Source organism: Sturnira hondurensis, unplaced genomic scaffold (genome assembly GCF_014824575.4).
Source record: "Sturnira hondurensis isolate 20B ecotype Veracruz unplaced genomic scaffold, ASM1482457v3 Scaffold0007217, whole genome shotgun sequence".
NCBI classification, from domain to species: domain Eukaryota; kingdom Metazoa; phylum Chordata; class Mammalia; order Chiroptera; family Phyllostomidae; genus Sturnira; species Sturnira hondurensis.
In genome coordinates, this window is record NW_028079848.1 from 1,282,781 (window position 1) to 1,295,151 (window position 12,371).

General features: G+C 54.2%; 1 protein-coding gene across 1 annotated transcript in view; it reads right to left on the reverse strand.

Moving 5' to 3' along the window:
• Positions 1 to 4,564: 4,564 nt before the first annotated feature.
• Positions 4,565 to 12,371, reverse strand: part of SLC30A7 (solute carrier family 30 member 7) — a 47,319-nt gene continuing 39,512 nt past the window's right edge. Inside the window, exon 11 of the mRNA XM_037051319.1 lies at positions 4,565 to 8,361. Coding sequence (XP_036907214.1) covers positions 8,314 to 8,361 — 48 coding nt within the window. The 3' untranslated portion in view covers positions 4,565 to 8,313. The remainder of the gene's footprint in view (positions 8,362 to 12,371) is intronic.

A 12,371-nucleotide genomic window follows, 5' to 3' on the forward strand; every position in this document is an offset into this window, starting at 1 on the left:
GGTCCCAGAGGTGCACTCGAGAAATGAGTTGGCCCGTCTCACTGACCCAGGGGGTGTGGGGGGCTGTGTGAGTGCTAGGGAGGACCAGGTCCCCATACAGGTGACAGTGTGAATCTGTGGATCGTAAACAGCTGGATGAGGTTGCTTTCCTGTGCTGCCTTCTCTCCACGATCTCGCTGCTTCCTGGTTCTCAGGCTCCTCATTTTGGTCATCTGGCCAGACACTTGGAGCCTAGTCCCTGAACTCTGTGACCGTGTCGCATGCCTTCCTGATCGGGCCTCCATCCTGATCCATGTGGCGAGGGGGTCAAGGGGGTAAAAGCAACAGGGGTCTGCCTGAAACCAGGGCTCCGCCCCTCAGAGAAGAATGCCGGTCACAGGGTGGCCTGAGGGTTCCCCAGCGGCTGCCCACCAGGGCAGGATCGCCTGGGCGGGAGGTTGTGGCTCCAACGAAGAGAACTGAAAATGCAGTCAGTTCGTCTTGTCACGTGGAATAGCAGTCTGATCTGCAGCCCAGGGTGGGACAGGTGATGGCTAATCCCAAAGACCTTGTTTATGTGTAATTTTCAACGTGGCAAGCAAGGATTCTAATTGCTGTAAAACGGCCTGTGCTGAGGTGGGAATCAAATTATTTGCCTGCTTCTATGCCCTTTTAAAATACTAGTATGTGCCCATATGCAGGAAAGACTTTGGGGAGCACTTTTGTTTCTGCATAATTTTGTGTTTAATCGTTGGCTTTCGCAGGGGCTGTCCTACAGGGTCCCATTCTCCTGTGGTTGCCTTGCTGCCTTTTGAATGTTACCTTCCGGCTGCCGTTACGGCCCCTCTTGGTCATAGGAATTCATCCGATAAAGCGACTTGTCCATTTACATGTGGGTAGCGTGTGCTGAGCCTGAACCTCACGGTAGATGTTTTTAGAGCCTGGAGGTACAACTGGGTGAGCGGACAGACTGTGGTCATGAGTTCTAGTCCCATTCAGGTGCCTCCTTTCTCTTCTTTTCTGTACAGAGTGACAGATTCTAAGTCGCTGTCATTGTACCTACCTCTGTCGCGGCCCTGCCTGCCACCCCCATCTCTGCCGTTTCTCTGGTCTAGACCGATAAAGAGCTTGCTCGTTGCCCTATCGTGGGTGATGAGATTGAACTCAGAGGGAAAAACAAGGAGTTTCTAGAGCGTTCAAAGGGACCTGGACTCGGAGTGCATTTGGGGAGCCCTCACGATTCCCGGCATCGGCGGACAGAGGCTAGATGTTTTAGAAAACACAGGGAGGCCTCTGTGGGGGGGGAAGAAGCCCCTCCAGCTCAGGGAGCGAAATGTCACAGTGAATGACATGTCCAACCCTGCGTGTGAGCAGAGGCGGCTGCCTGGGGCCGGGGGGGGGGGGGTTGGCAGGTCCCAGTGGACCTCAGCGGGTCAGAGGCCAGTTCCACAGAACACAGGAAAGGCAGGGGGTCTGGCAGGTGCTGGAGACCCAGCAGGTCAAAGTCCAGGACGCAGATGGGCCCAGAAGGCGGTCAGGAAACCTGGGCAGGGGACGGGTTCAAAAGGCCTGGGCCACCATCTCACTCAGCAGAAACTTCTCAGGCTTCCTGCCGAAGACCAGGACTGTTTGTGGGTGGGGGTAGGTTGGGGGTGCCCGGGATGGACGAGAAGCCAGGCAGTCCCTCAGAGTGAATCTGTGCGCGGTCGTCCGTGAGGCGCACAGGACGGTGGGGACACAGAAGGTGACTCTACAAGACCGCAGAGGAACAAGGAGAAGGGCTTTGTGACAAGGGCCCAGGACACAGAGGTGGCAGCGTTGAATTTTCTAAGATCTCAGGGGAAAAGCTTGATCTCGGGTTTTTCTCTGTTGAGTCTGAGATGCTGGTACTTCTGCCATGGCCGCCACAAGAAGCCACAACGGCCTTTGATTTCCTGCAGGCTGGGGAGCAGTGGGGCCCCGTCGGGAGGAGCCAGGGAAGGGGCCGGCAGAAGTGGAGGAGCCTGGGTGGGCCCCCCACGCACTGTCTGGCCACACAGGGGGCAGGCCCTCACCGCGGGGCAGGGACGGACACGGGAGAAGGGCCACTTGGAGGGGAGGGTCTGACAAGGCAAGAGGAGGGGGCTCTGGGTGGTGGAAAACTTACCTGGACAAAGAATTCCTTCTGATCGCAGAGGGAGAAACTGGCAGGACAGCGGAGGCGCCCATCAGGTGCTCTCGGTCCGCATTCCCTGTGAGCTGAGGTCGCCCCGAGAGAACGAGGGGACAGAACACCCTGAGTGCGTGGAAAGATCTGGAAATGAGCGCTGAAGCCCGGCTCTGAGGTAAAGGCGAGAACGCGAGGCTCGGCGAGGTGCCCAGACCATTGCCTTTCCCTCGCACCCCGCACCCCCCAGGACCACCCCCCGCCCCGGGGCTGACAGGTTCAGTGTTCTTCTCGGCTGATAGGACTGATGGACATGATCCAGGAGAAGATTTTTAAACAGAAATTTTATTGGAAGAATTTTGATACAGCTGTTTATTCTTTTTAAATACATCTGAGGTTACACAAAACATACAAAAAGGTCTTCAGGTAACAAAAAGTGGCGTCAACATGACAGAGTTGTTGTGTTGTACTTCGGCGAATCGGAGTTGCTCGCCTGCGTGCGTGCGTGCGTGTGTGTGCAAACCGAATCACAACAGCCCTTGAGGTGGGCGGGCAAGCCTGGCCTTGCACTGGCCTTGCACTTGAGCACTTGTCGGGAATGCGTGATGGCCCCGATCTTCACAGAAGGAGTCCAACCCACATTCCAACTGGGCCACGTGCTCAGCAGCCATTCAAGACCGGAGGTGAGGAGGGGAAGGGGCACAGGGAACACACCAGGAGGGATTTGGCAATTCTTCATTCACAGTATTTCTCATATAAAGGGCCCATTCTGTGTACTGGCCACACTCAGAAGTGCTGGGGCAGAATCCCACTTGGGCAGGAAAGCCACTGAATTTGCTGCTTTTAGAGGAAGGATTGGGATCTCTTGGCCAACTCGCCTCGGAGATGCATCTCGTTCAACCCAGAACCTGCCCTGAGCCCGGCCGCGGCACGACAGGTGGTGGGGAAACAGGATTCACACAGGCAAAGCTTTGCTTTCACCAGCAGAAGGAGAAGTCTACCGGCAGGAGCAATGGGAAGGAGTGCAAGGTAAGCGAGGAGATACAGAGAAGCTCCACTAACATTTAGTGTCTAGCGAGGAAAAGAGTTGAAAAGACTCAGAACTATCCTCGGAGCATTTAAACCCTTCCTACGTGGGGTGGTGTTGTTACGGAAGCACCTTGAGCATCTCTCTGGGGAAGGGTTTTGGACACCCCTCCTGGGGCGCAGGAGATCGAAGGCACATTCTGCCCAGGGCCTCAGAGTGACGTGGGTCTGGCAACAGTCCTTAAAGACAAAGGACACAGTGCGGCTTCTTACTTGGATGCCAAAGACAAAATTCAAGTGACCCAGGTTCCAGGCCCTGTCTGCCTCATTCCCGTCCCATGATACTCGAAATGGCCCAGAGCTGGGCATCGGCACAGCTTCGGCGTGAAGATGAAGGACCAGCTCCCGGGGTGGCCTGGGAAGAAAGGGCCCGAGGGGATGGAAAGTCGCTTATCTGGGCAAAAATGCCACCGAAAAGCTGCTCGGGGTTTTGCAGTCACCAGCACACGACCCTGACACCAGTATCCACTCCCTCACTGAACGTCTACTGCGCATCCTAAGTGCGAATCCACGCTGAGTGCGGGGGGAACAGGATGAGTTAGACATTGTTTTCCGACAGCACGATCAAAATTACAAATGATAAATTCTGAAAGCTGCGGGAAGAGTTCAAAGTGAAATGGTATTAAGTGTAAGCACAGATTACTGCTGATTATGAAATGGAGTTACTCCTCCCCAAAAGGTGTCCATAAAGTGAAATGCACATCGATCCCGGCCACCCCTCTCGGGCCGCACAAAGTGACCGGCAGTCGGCACTTCAGAAAGGCAGCACCCTCCGGGGTTGATCCGGGCCAGGAGGCCCGTCTCTCCGACTCACACTGGCCCTGACTGTCCCCTGGCCAGTCCCTCCCTGAGTGCCAGGAAAACTGTTTCCTTTTATCTTTCGCGTCAGCTCGGCGACAGCTTCCAGGGTCTGGGTGTTGAACTTGTTCAGGCAGACACAGGAAAGGGAGGGAGTGCAGAGCCCAGACTGCCAAGTCCGTGGGGAGCACCGCTCCCCCAGGCCAGGCCCCGCCTTCTCGGCTGCAGCTTCCTCACCTGTAAAGTGGCGGCGGCAGGAGGATCAGAAGAGAAGCCGTATCTGAAAACGCTGTCAATCATAAACCACTCAAAATTCTTTGTAGAAACATGGGGGTTTCCAACGAGAACATGAAAACGGCCACGCACAGAGCCCGACGCAGGAACACTTACTAAAGGTTAAACCCCAACCTTTCTTTCTTTCTGGATAATTTTGGTTAGAAGACGGTGGAACCGAAGCCAAAGCCTGTCCTGATCTGGGGCCAAGATCTGAGTCACTGAGGCTTCTGGGGGATGTGTCTCCAAACAGTCTTCCATTACTGAAACGTTCAATCAGTGTTCCTTAAACAATAAAATAATTTCCTTTTTTCCAAAGATCTTGTGAATTGGAAACTAATTTGTTTTGAGGACGGTGACCAAAAAACATTTCTCAGGGTCATGAATGCCAACATGGAGAGATGAAAGCCAACGGTTTAGCATTTGGGATTCTGATTAAGAGTTCAAAACTTCACCCTACTGAATTATAGAGTCCATTTCATTCCACACCAGCTTCACTGCCCAACGCTGTGCGGCTCCGAGAACAACGCTGGACGTTCAGAGACGCTCCGGGCACGGAGAACGGAAGGCGCAAGACAAATGACAGGACCCGCCAACGGGCCCGACTGCCACAGAGCACCCGAGCTCACAGAACACGCGCAAAGCAAAGAACAAGTGACCCTTACGCTGCAACGAGCCGCGGGCAAATGACCAGGAAAATCCGTGCAGAGGCGAGAAGGCCCCAACGCACAGACGTCATCAGGTGTGTAAAAATCGGGAACCGGCTTCACAAGAGTAAAAAAGTAAACAATTCTACTTATATCTCCCATAGAGAATACTATGGAAATGCTATTCTAAACGTCATCAGTACACATGAAAAATGAGACAGTAAAACTCCATTTATAAAGTGCGTTCATGTACCAAAAATGGAAGTCAGATGTCCTCTGTTTACAAATGCTTTCTCGCCACGTTTACGGGAAGGCAGGCGGCACGTGAGGCGGTGGCTCCGGAAAGCACACGACCTGACGTCTGGTCTTGGCTCGGCCACGACTGGTCTCTGTGACCGTGAGGACGGGCCAGCGTTCCTGGGCTTAACGTTCTCATCTGAAAGATGGGAGGCAGAGCGGACTGCTTGGAAGGACAGTCACCTCGGATGTCAGGTTCTATGTCAAGCCATGAAATATTTTTGTTCTTAAGCCCTGGCATTCTCCATGCGGATGCCTGCGTTAATAACTGACAATGTGGACGATACAGGCAAAAACATCAGAGGACTCTGACCAATCGTACTCGGGGTCAGGGATTTGGCTGCTTCGCAAAGTGCACGGCGGTCACGGTACTGTGGTTACTGGCCTCAAAGCTGAGGCGTCCGAATGCAGGGGACTCACAGCACCCAGGACATGTGAGCACACTTCCGTTGGCCTCGGCAGAAGGTGACATGAGATGACCGTGGGGAGCACGGAGCTACGGACGAACTAGGCCTTGTCCCTCACCAAGGTGCCCGGGGACTCAGCAGGATGAGGGCCACAGGAGGGTGAGTCCTTCTTCTTGACCAGTTTAACCTGGACTCGGAGGCACAGAACCAGTGCAGATACTTCTGCTTCGGGACGTTTACTTGGCAAAGTAAACTTTCCCTGAGTGAGAGAAATTGGCTCTCCCAGAGTATTTTGGTTTTTGAAATATTAGCAGAATTATACTCAGATACTGAGATTTCCACCCCCTGCTGCCCCAAGGTCAGCCCAACCATAAGGACATTCTCAATTTATTTTATAACAATAATTAACTAGTTATTTCTCAGTGAAATTATCTACTTTAGCAACACATCTGGGCCAGGAACACCAATAAAACAAAGCAACTCCTCAAAGTGTGGGAAAAATTGCTTTTTTCCCTATTTTTTTACTGCTGCACAGGCAAGCTTAAAAACATTTAATTAAAGCGCACGTGTGAATGCCGACCGGCCAAACGACAGGAGCTGGCCATCTCTGGGGCAGGTGCGAGATTAGACGTTCCATCACTCTGGGATTCCCTACATTCACGTCTTACCCAGGAAAGAAAGAACCACTCTCCTGCCCTTGTGTATCGACTGACCACCACGTCGCACGGAAGGGAGGCCTCAGCGGGAGGCAGAGTCGACCTTCAGCATCACTCACGGGTTTTACAAGCCAGTGCAGATGTTCTCTCCACGTGGGCAATATCACAATTACACAGAGTTAGTTTTTAAGGACACATGTCCTAAATCCCTGCCTTCGCCCACATGGCATTTCCCATAAGGCCTGAACCCCGCGTGCAGCCCAGGGTTCCAGCAGGCTTGGCAGTGGGTGAGCCTTGGAAGGGGCTTCGTTCTGACTCTCACGACAAGGCGGCAGCAGCAGCGTCAGGACCTCTCCTTGCACCCGTTCCCCCCAACCACTGGTCCAGCTGATAAGCACATTTCACTGCAGGAAAGCAGGGCTTCAGAACTGCCTGGCAGTTAAGAAAAAGGGTTTTGAAAATACCAGTCTGCAGAAAGGAGACAAGGGAGAGTTCATGGCCACCTGCAGGAGGTCAGAGAAGCAGGAAGAGAGCAGCGTGGTTTTAGTGCAGCTCATAAATTGTGGGTAAGAAATGGGGAAAAGGAAACTAGACCTTAGACAAGGTCAACAGCAGTTTCTGCCGCGCCGTGAGAACGTGCTCATCACCGATCTGCGTTCCCCAGTCGTTTCCATCCTGCGGGGTCTTGGTCTCCCGACAGTCTCACGTCCTCAAACATCGAAGGGAACACGCGTGGGGATGAAAGGACGTGCAGTGCGACAGTGTGTTTGCACAGACTGGTCAAACACTTGTCTCACATTGCAGTTTTACTCTCCAAACACACAGGCCCCCGGAAACCAGCTGACCTGGCAGCCCCCAAGACACCAGTGTGGGGAGAACTGCCCCCCGCCCCCTGGACCTCGCCGGCCCAGACGCAGTGGCTGGGTGCTGCTACCGGCACCGGTGCAATGGCCGCACAGGAGAATCGGCCTGTGACGCGGCATCTGAACAGCGACAAAGCCAAAGGGCACCATCCAGCCGTTTCTGTCTTCACGGCACGTTGCCTTTTCCTTTCATTGACAACACCCTCAAAGATCAGCAAGGACAGACGGACGGAGGAAAGATGGTCCCAGACGTGGCAGCTCGTGCAGGAATTTGGAATTTAGCAGCCGGAGAAAGTCCGAACAACCTTTATAACAGATGCGTCTGCAGAGTTGGGACAACACGATCCACAAACCAGTTTAATGTGATCGTCAAATTGGATTTAAAAAGCAAAACATTACCTTTTATTTTTTTGACAAGATAGAGCAATAAAAGGAAAATTTCCATACAGCTAGACCTCTGCCGGAAGCACACAGAGTGACAATCCGTACACATTACTAACAAGAGCCTTATTTTGTACAGATCACAGAATAGCTATCTAAAAAACACACACGACGGTAGATGTCTCTGCTGGCGAGTACATTTTCTGGGACGAAGGCACTTGGAAAACCCAATATGGTTTGGTTCGTAAGTTTGCAAGGTACAAACAATTTCACAAACATATGATTATACTGAAGAACGTCAGCAACCGTGACATTACGTGTAAAAAAGATTTCCATTTCTTTTCTTTCTCTTTTTAATAACACTGGTCTTGTGGGAATGAAAGAAGCGGTTTGCAGCCACTTCAGTGAGGACCGTCCCCATGACTGGAGGCCCGCAGCTGCCCTTTGTACTGGCCGGGAGGAGGGGTGGCCTGAGGACACCGGGAAGGAAACGAGAAAAGAGAAACAAAGCAACAAACAAAAACGGCACCCTGGAACAAACCCAGAGAGCTCAGAAATCCAAACAGTCGAGAGGGGCAGGCACCAAGGACCAGGCCCAAGGTCCAGGAGAGAGGGTCTCGGGTCTCGGTTCTCGCCCCCCCAGCTGTGAACCCCTTCGGGGCGCCAGCGGCTGGTCCCGTCTGCCCCGTGCAAGGGAGCCGCAGTGACACTCTCTCTGTTAAACAGCTGGGTACAGTACCAGGCAACTTCGGTCCCGGAGAAGCAGTTTCTCTTCATTCCTCACACGGCAGCGAAGTCAATCTGTACATACAGCTGTCTCACTCCGGCCTGAAAAGTGTGAAAGCAAAAGAAAGAATGAGAATATCAATCCAGCCCCAAAGCAAACTATACAGTTCGGGAAAGTAGTAAAAAAATGATTTTTTGAAAAGGGATTCCCTCTGCTTTGGAGAAATAATTCTCTATTTTTCATCATCATGAGCCCACCAGTTTATTTGAGGACAAGGTCGTCCACACATCACTACAAGAGCCTCCATTTACTCCTACGAAAGCCAGCCAGGCACTGGTTTCCTGCCCGTGCCAGTGACTGGTGGAGACTGAGGTCACTGCCCACCCTCCACAATCCCCGCTGAGGACACTGCAGAGCTGGGCTGTCAGCCTCGAAATCACAAAGCAGCCCCCTCTAACCCTCCTGCGGTCGCCACGTGCCTACCGGCTCCTGGCTTCTTCTCTGTCTGCCATCTGCCACTCCCTCTGTCCTCTCTCCCGAACCTGTCCCCACTGACACTTGGCTGCCGCCCCGCTGCAGTTTGTCAAGGGCACCTCGGAGGTGCTCTGCTCAGTTCTCAGTCCCCTCTCTGTGCTCACTTCTCAGCAAGGACGGGCGAGGGCTTCCCCTGCTCAAACACCACTCTCCCTGTGTCAGTTCACCCAGCGATCTTTCTCACGCCCTTGGCTGGCCCGCCCTCCTGTCTTCAATCCCTAAACGGAAACCCCCACAGGCTCAGTCCTTGGGCCCCCTCTTTTCTACACTTGTCCCCCAGGGCAGGGTCCCCGCCGTGGGCCTCGGACGTGTACGGTCCGTGGCCTGTTGGGAACCATGCCACACAGCAGGAGAAGGGCTTGAACGTGACGTGCTTGAATCACCTGAAACCACCCCCCACCCACTTCCCGCGCTTCATCTCTGGTCCAAGGAAAACGGTCCTTCCAGGACACCGGTCCCTGGTGCCAGAAAGGCTGGGGCCGCTGCCCTAGGGCCTCATCCAGTCCCCAGCCCGTTGGCGCCTCCGCAGGCGCACCCTCCCACATGGGCACCCCAGGCCAGAGCCTGCCTGTCCTCTCCCAGACAAGCATCACCACAGCCAACCGGGACACCATGTCCTCCCCTCAGACCAGTGGCTCTTCACCCCGACAGCTCAGCTCCGCCCTCAGTGTCACAACCGAACACTGCAGATGCGGACTCCGAGCGCCCCACTGCCCGCACCGCTGCCCTCGCTGGGCCACTCACACCTGCCCGATTCGCAGCAGCCTCCGTCCCCGCGACACCCCCGCCTACCTCCAGCGCTGAGGCCACGGCGGTGCCACTCCACCGCCCAACCCCGCGCCAGCTCACCTTCCTCCATCCTTCCTCGGCCTGCCAAGCCCTGTGGTGATGACCACGGCCTCTGGCTGCCCTCTGACCCCAGCTCTGACCCTTCTCCCTTTGCTCACTCTGCGGCAGCTGCACGGTCCTTCGAGTGGAACAGTGATCCTCAGGAGAGCCGGGTGACACAGCCCCTCCATCACTTCTCCACTCAGACACCAGCAAGGCCCACACCCACCTCCCTGTACAGCTCCCGTGCAATTCGTCTGCCTGGCAATTACTCCCTGGGCACCTCCTGGTTTCCCGGCCCTGTGCGGGCCCTGGGAATGCGACGGTGAGCCAAACTGGGAAAAGACACCCTTGTGCTCCTGGAGTTTACATGCCACCGGGAGCTAGGGAGGAAGGGAAGTCATACACCAACCAGCAGATCCAGCGTGCCAGACGGTGCTCCCCAGGCCGGAGGAAAACGGAGCAACATGGAGACGCCGCCGGCCTCGGCACCGAGCCCCACGCTCACCACCCCCTGCGGGCCCGCTGGAGCATCTCTGCTGGGTTTCGTGTTCACTGTCGCTCTCCCACCAGGCTGTCATCTGTCCAAGATAAAGGACTCATGCCTATGCTGACTCTGGCCCAGAAGCTGCAGGAGCAACCAGCACTCAGTAGGTAATCAGTAAATATTTGCCGGAGGAGCTGAAAACCCACCAATTTCCTTCTTTCAAATAAAACGATTTAAGTAAAGCGCACAATCGGTGACAATAAGCAAGTTCACGTTGGAGCCATAGAACAAGAGTTAAATTGGAACAGTTGAGAGAAAGGGACCAGAGTGGGGGGAGAACACGGGCATTACCTCCTTACAGTGACTGTGGGGTCCTCTGGCCCCACCCCTGGCATCCGGGGACGACGGCCTGCAAACACCAGGACGTCTAAGAGGACGCAGGAACCACCTGAATGGAAGGAAGAGCTGGGCGAGCCCAGAGCCTCCCCGCACAGAGACGGTCTAGCTTTCTGCCTGATTGAAAAAGAAACCCTCGCCGTGATCGAGTTAGACTCTGAAAATGAGCTTCCTAGCACCCTCTCCTTGAAGAGGTTTGTGGCAGAAAAAAAGACAGGCCTTAATATCTGTACGATTTTGAGCTAAAACTGAAAAGCAGTTTAATTTTGCTCATTTTATAAGTGTTGATAAAATACCCACCCTACTTATCTCACAAAATTGCTCTATATTCACCCAGTGCCTGACCGACATGTAACAAACCCTCTCTACATGCCAGATGTCTCACAAAATTGCTCTATATTCACCCAGTGCCTGACCGACATGTAACAAACCCTCTCTACATGCCAGATGTTCCCGTGAGGATGCCATGTGATAGGAGAAAGGGATTTTCATCTGCTACAACAGGCGAACGGACCCAACTACTATGATTGATTACATTTGACTTAGTCTACCCAAATGGCGCCCAGAACAACGGAGCTTAGGAACACCCTCGGTAAAATTCTCTAACCTTAAGACAAAACCACTACGGCTAAAATAAGCGGGCTTAATTTCTTTCCTAATGAAAGTGAACTGGGGAAATCAGCTGGGCTAAGCCCAAGGGCGGACACAGAGACGGCAGCGATAAGAGACGGTGAAGCTGAGGCAGGACAGAAAGTGGAGAAACAAAGAGGCTGCGTACACGGTCTTTGCATAATGAGGAGTTAATTACTCCCCATCCCCCGAGGGGCCGAGGGGCCACAGCTTCGCACAGAAGCTCAGTCTAAGCAAGTCACCCCGCTTCATCTGCCTGCCCTCCCGGGACAGCCTCAAGTTTCCCAGCCTCCTGCTTTCCTTTCTCAGTTTCCTTCAAAGCAGAGAGAAGGGGGGGCTCTCCAAAGAATGCAGACTGCGTAGTCTGATCGGTCTGTTCACCCCACGGGGACGGACAAGCACCCCGCTGATCAAAAGCCTGCCGGCTCCGGGCAGCACCCTGCCCAAGGGCTGGCTTTCAAGTGCAGTCTCGAAAACCGGTCTCACTCTCCCACGTGAACGCTAAACCATCTCATAATTAGTGACTAGTGAATGAGATGAAATTACAAGCCATGGACAATAATCAAGTGGGTCTGGGTTCCTTTCTCTGTAAACAGGAGGCGACAGTCTCTGCAGGACTGCCCAGGCCGTCAGCTTTTCCACCACGATCGGCCCGTGCGGGAGCGCTTACACCCGGTGGACGCACTTGGGACAGCAAGCCCAGGGACCTGCTGGCCGCTCGCCCTATGGTCGCTGGCCCTAACCTCCTCAGGGGTGTGGGTGCCGGCCAACCCCAGGTGTGTGTGCTGAAGAAAGGCGAAGTGAGATGGAGACTTGCAAGCAAACTGAGCACCTGTGCAAAGAGCTGAGCAACAGCTGCCCCCTCGAAAGGGGCTCCTGGGAGCCTCAAGGCAGGGGAGAGGCGGAGGTGCGTTTCCAAAGCTCGGGAGCGCCCACTGGGGCCCGTGCGGAGGCTTTCGGGCTCCTTCCTGGGTATCAGCATGGACTTCTATTTTGAGGCTGGAGAACAGAGCACAAACCGCCAAAGCAGGACGCCGGGGGCTCAGGGCTTAACGGGCAGAAGAGAAATGGGCGGAAGGAAAGGTGGAAGGAAGACAGGAAGGTAGAGGTTTCTGTTGGGGACCAGACGGTGTGCAATAGGCTTTTGTGTTCTGTGGAATTCAGGAGGCCAGTGAGCCCCAAGCATAGTCTAGATTTTTCTTCAAACCTTATTTCTAACGGAACAAAAGTGTACTG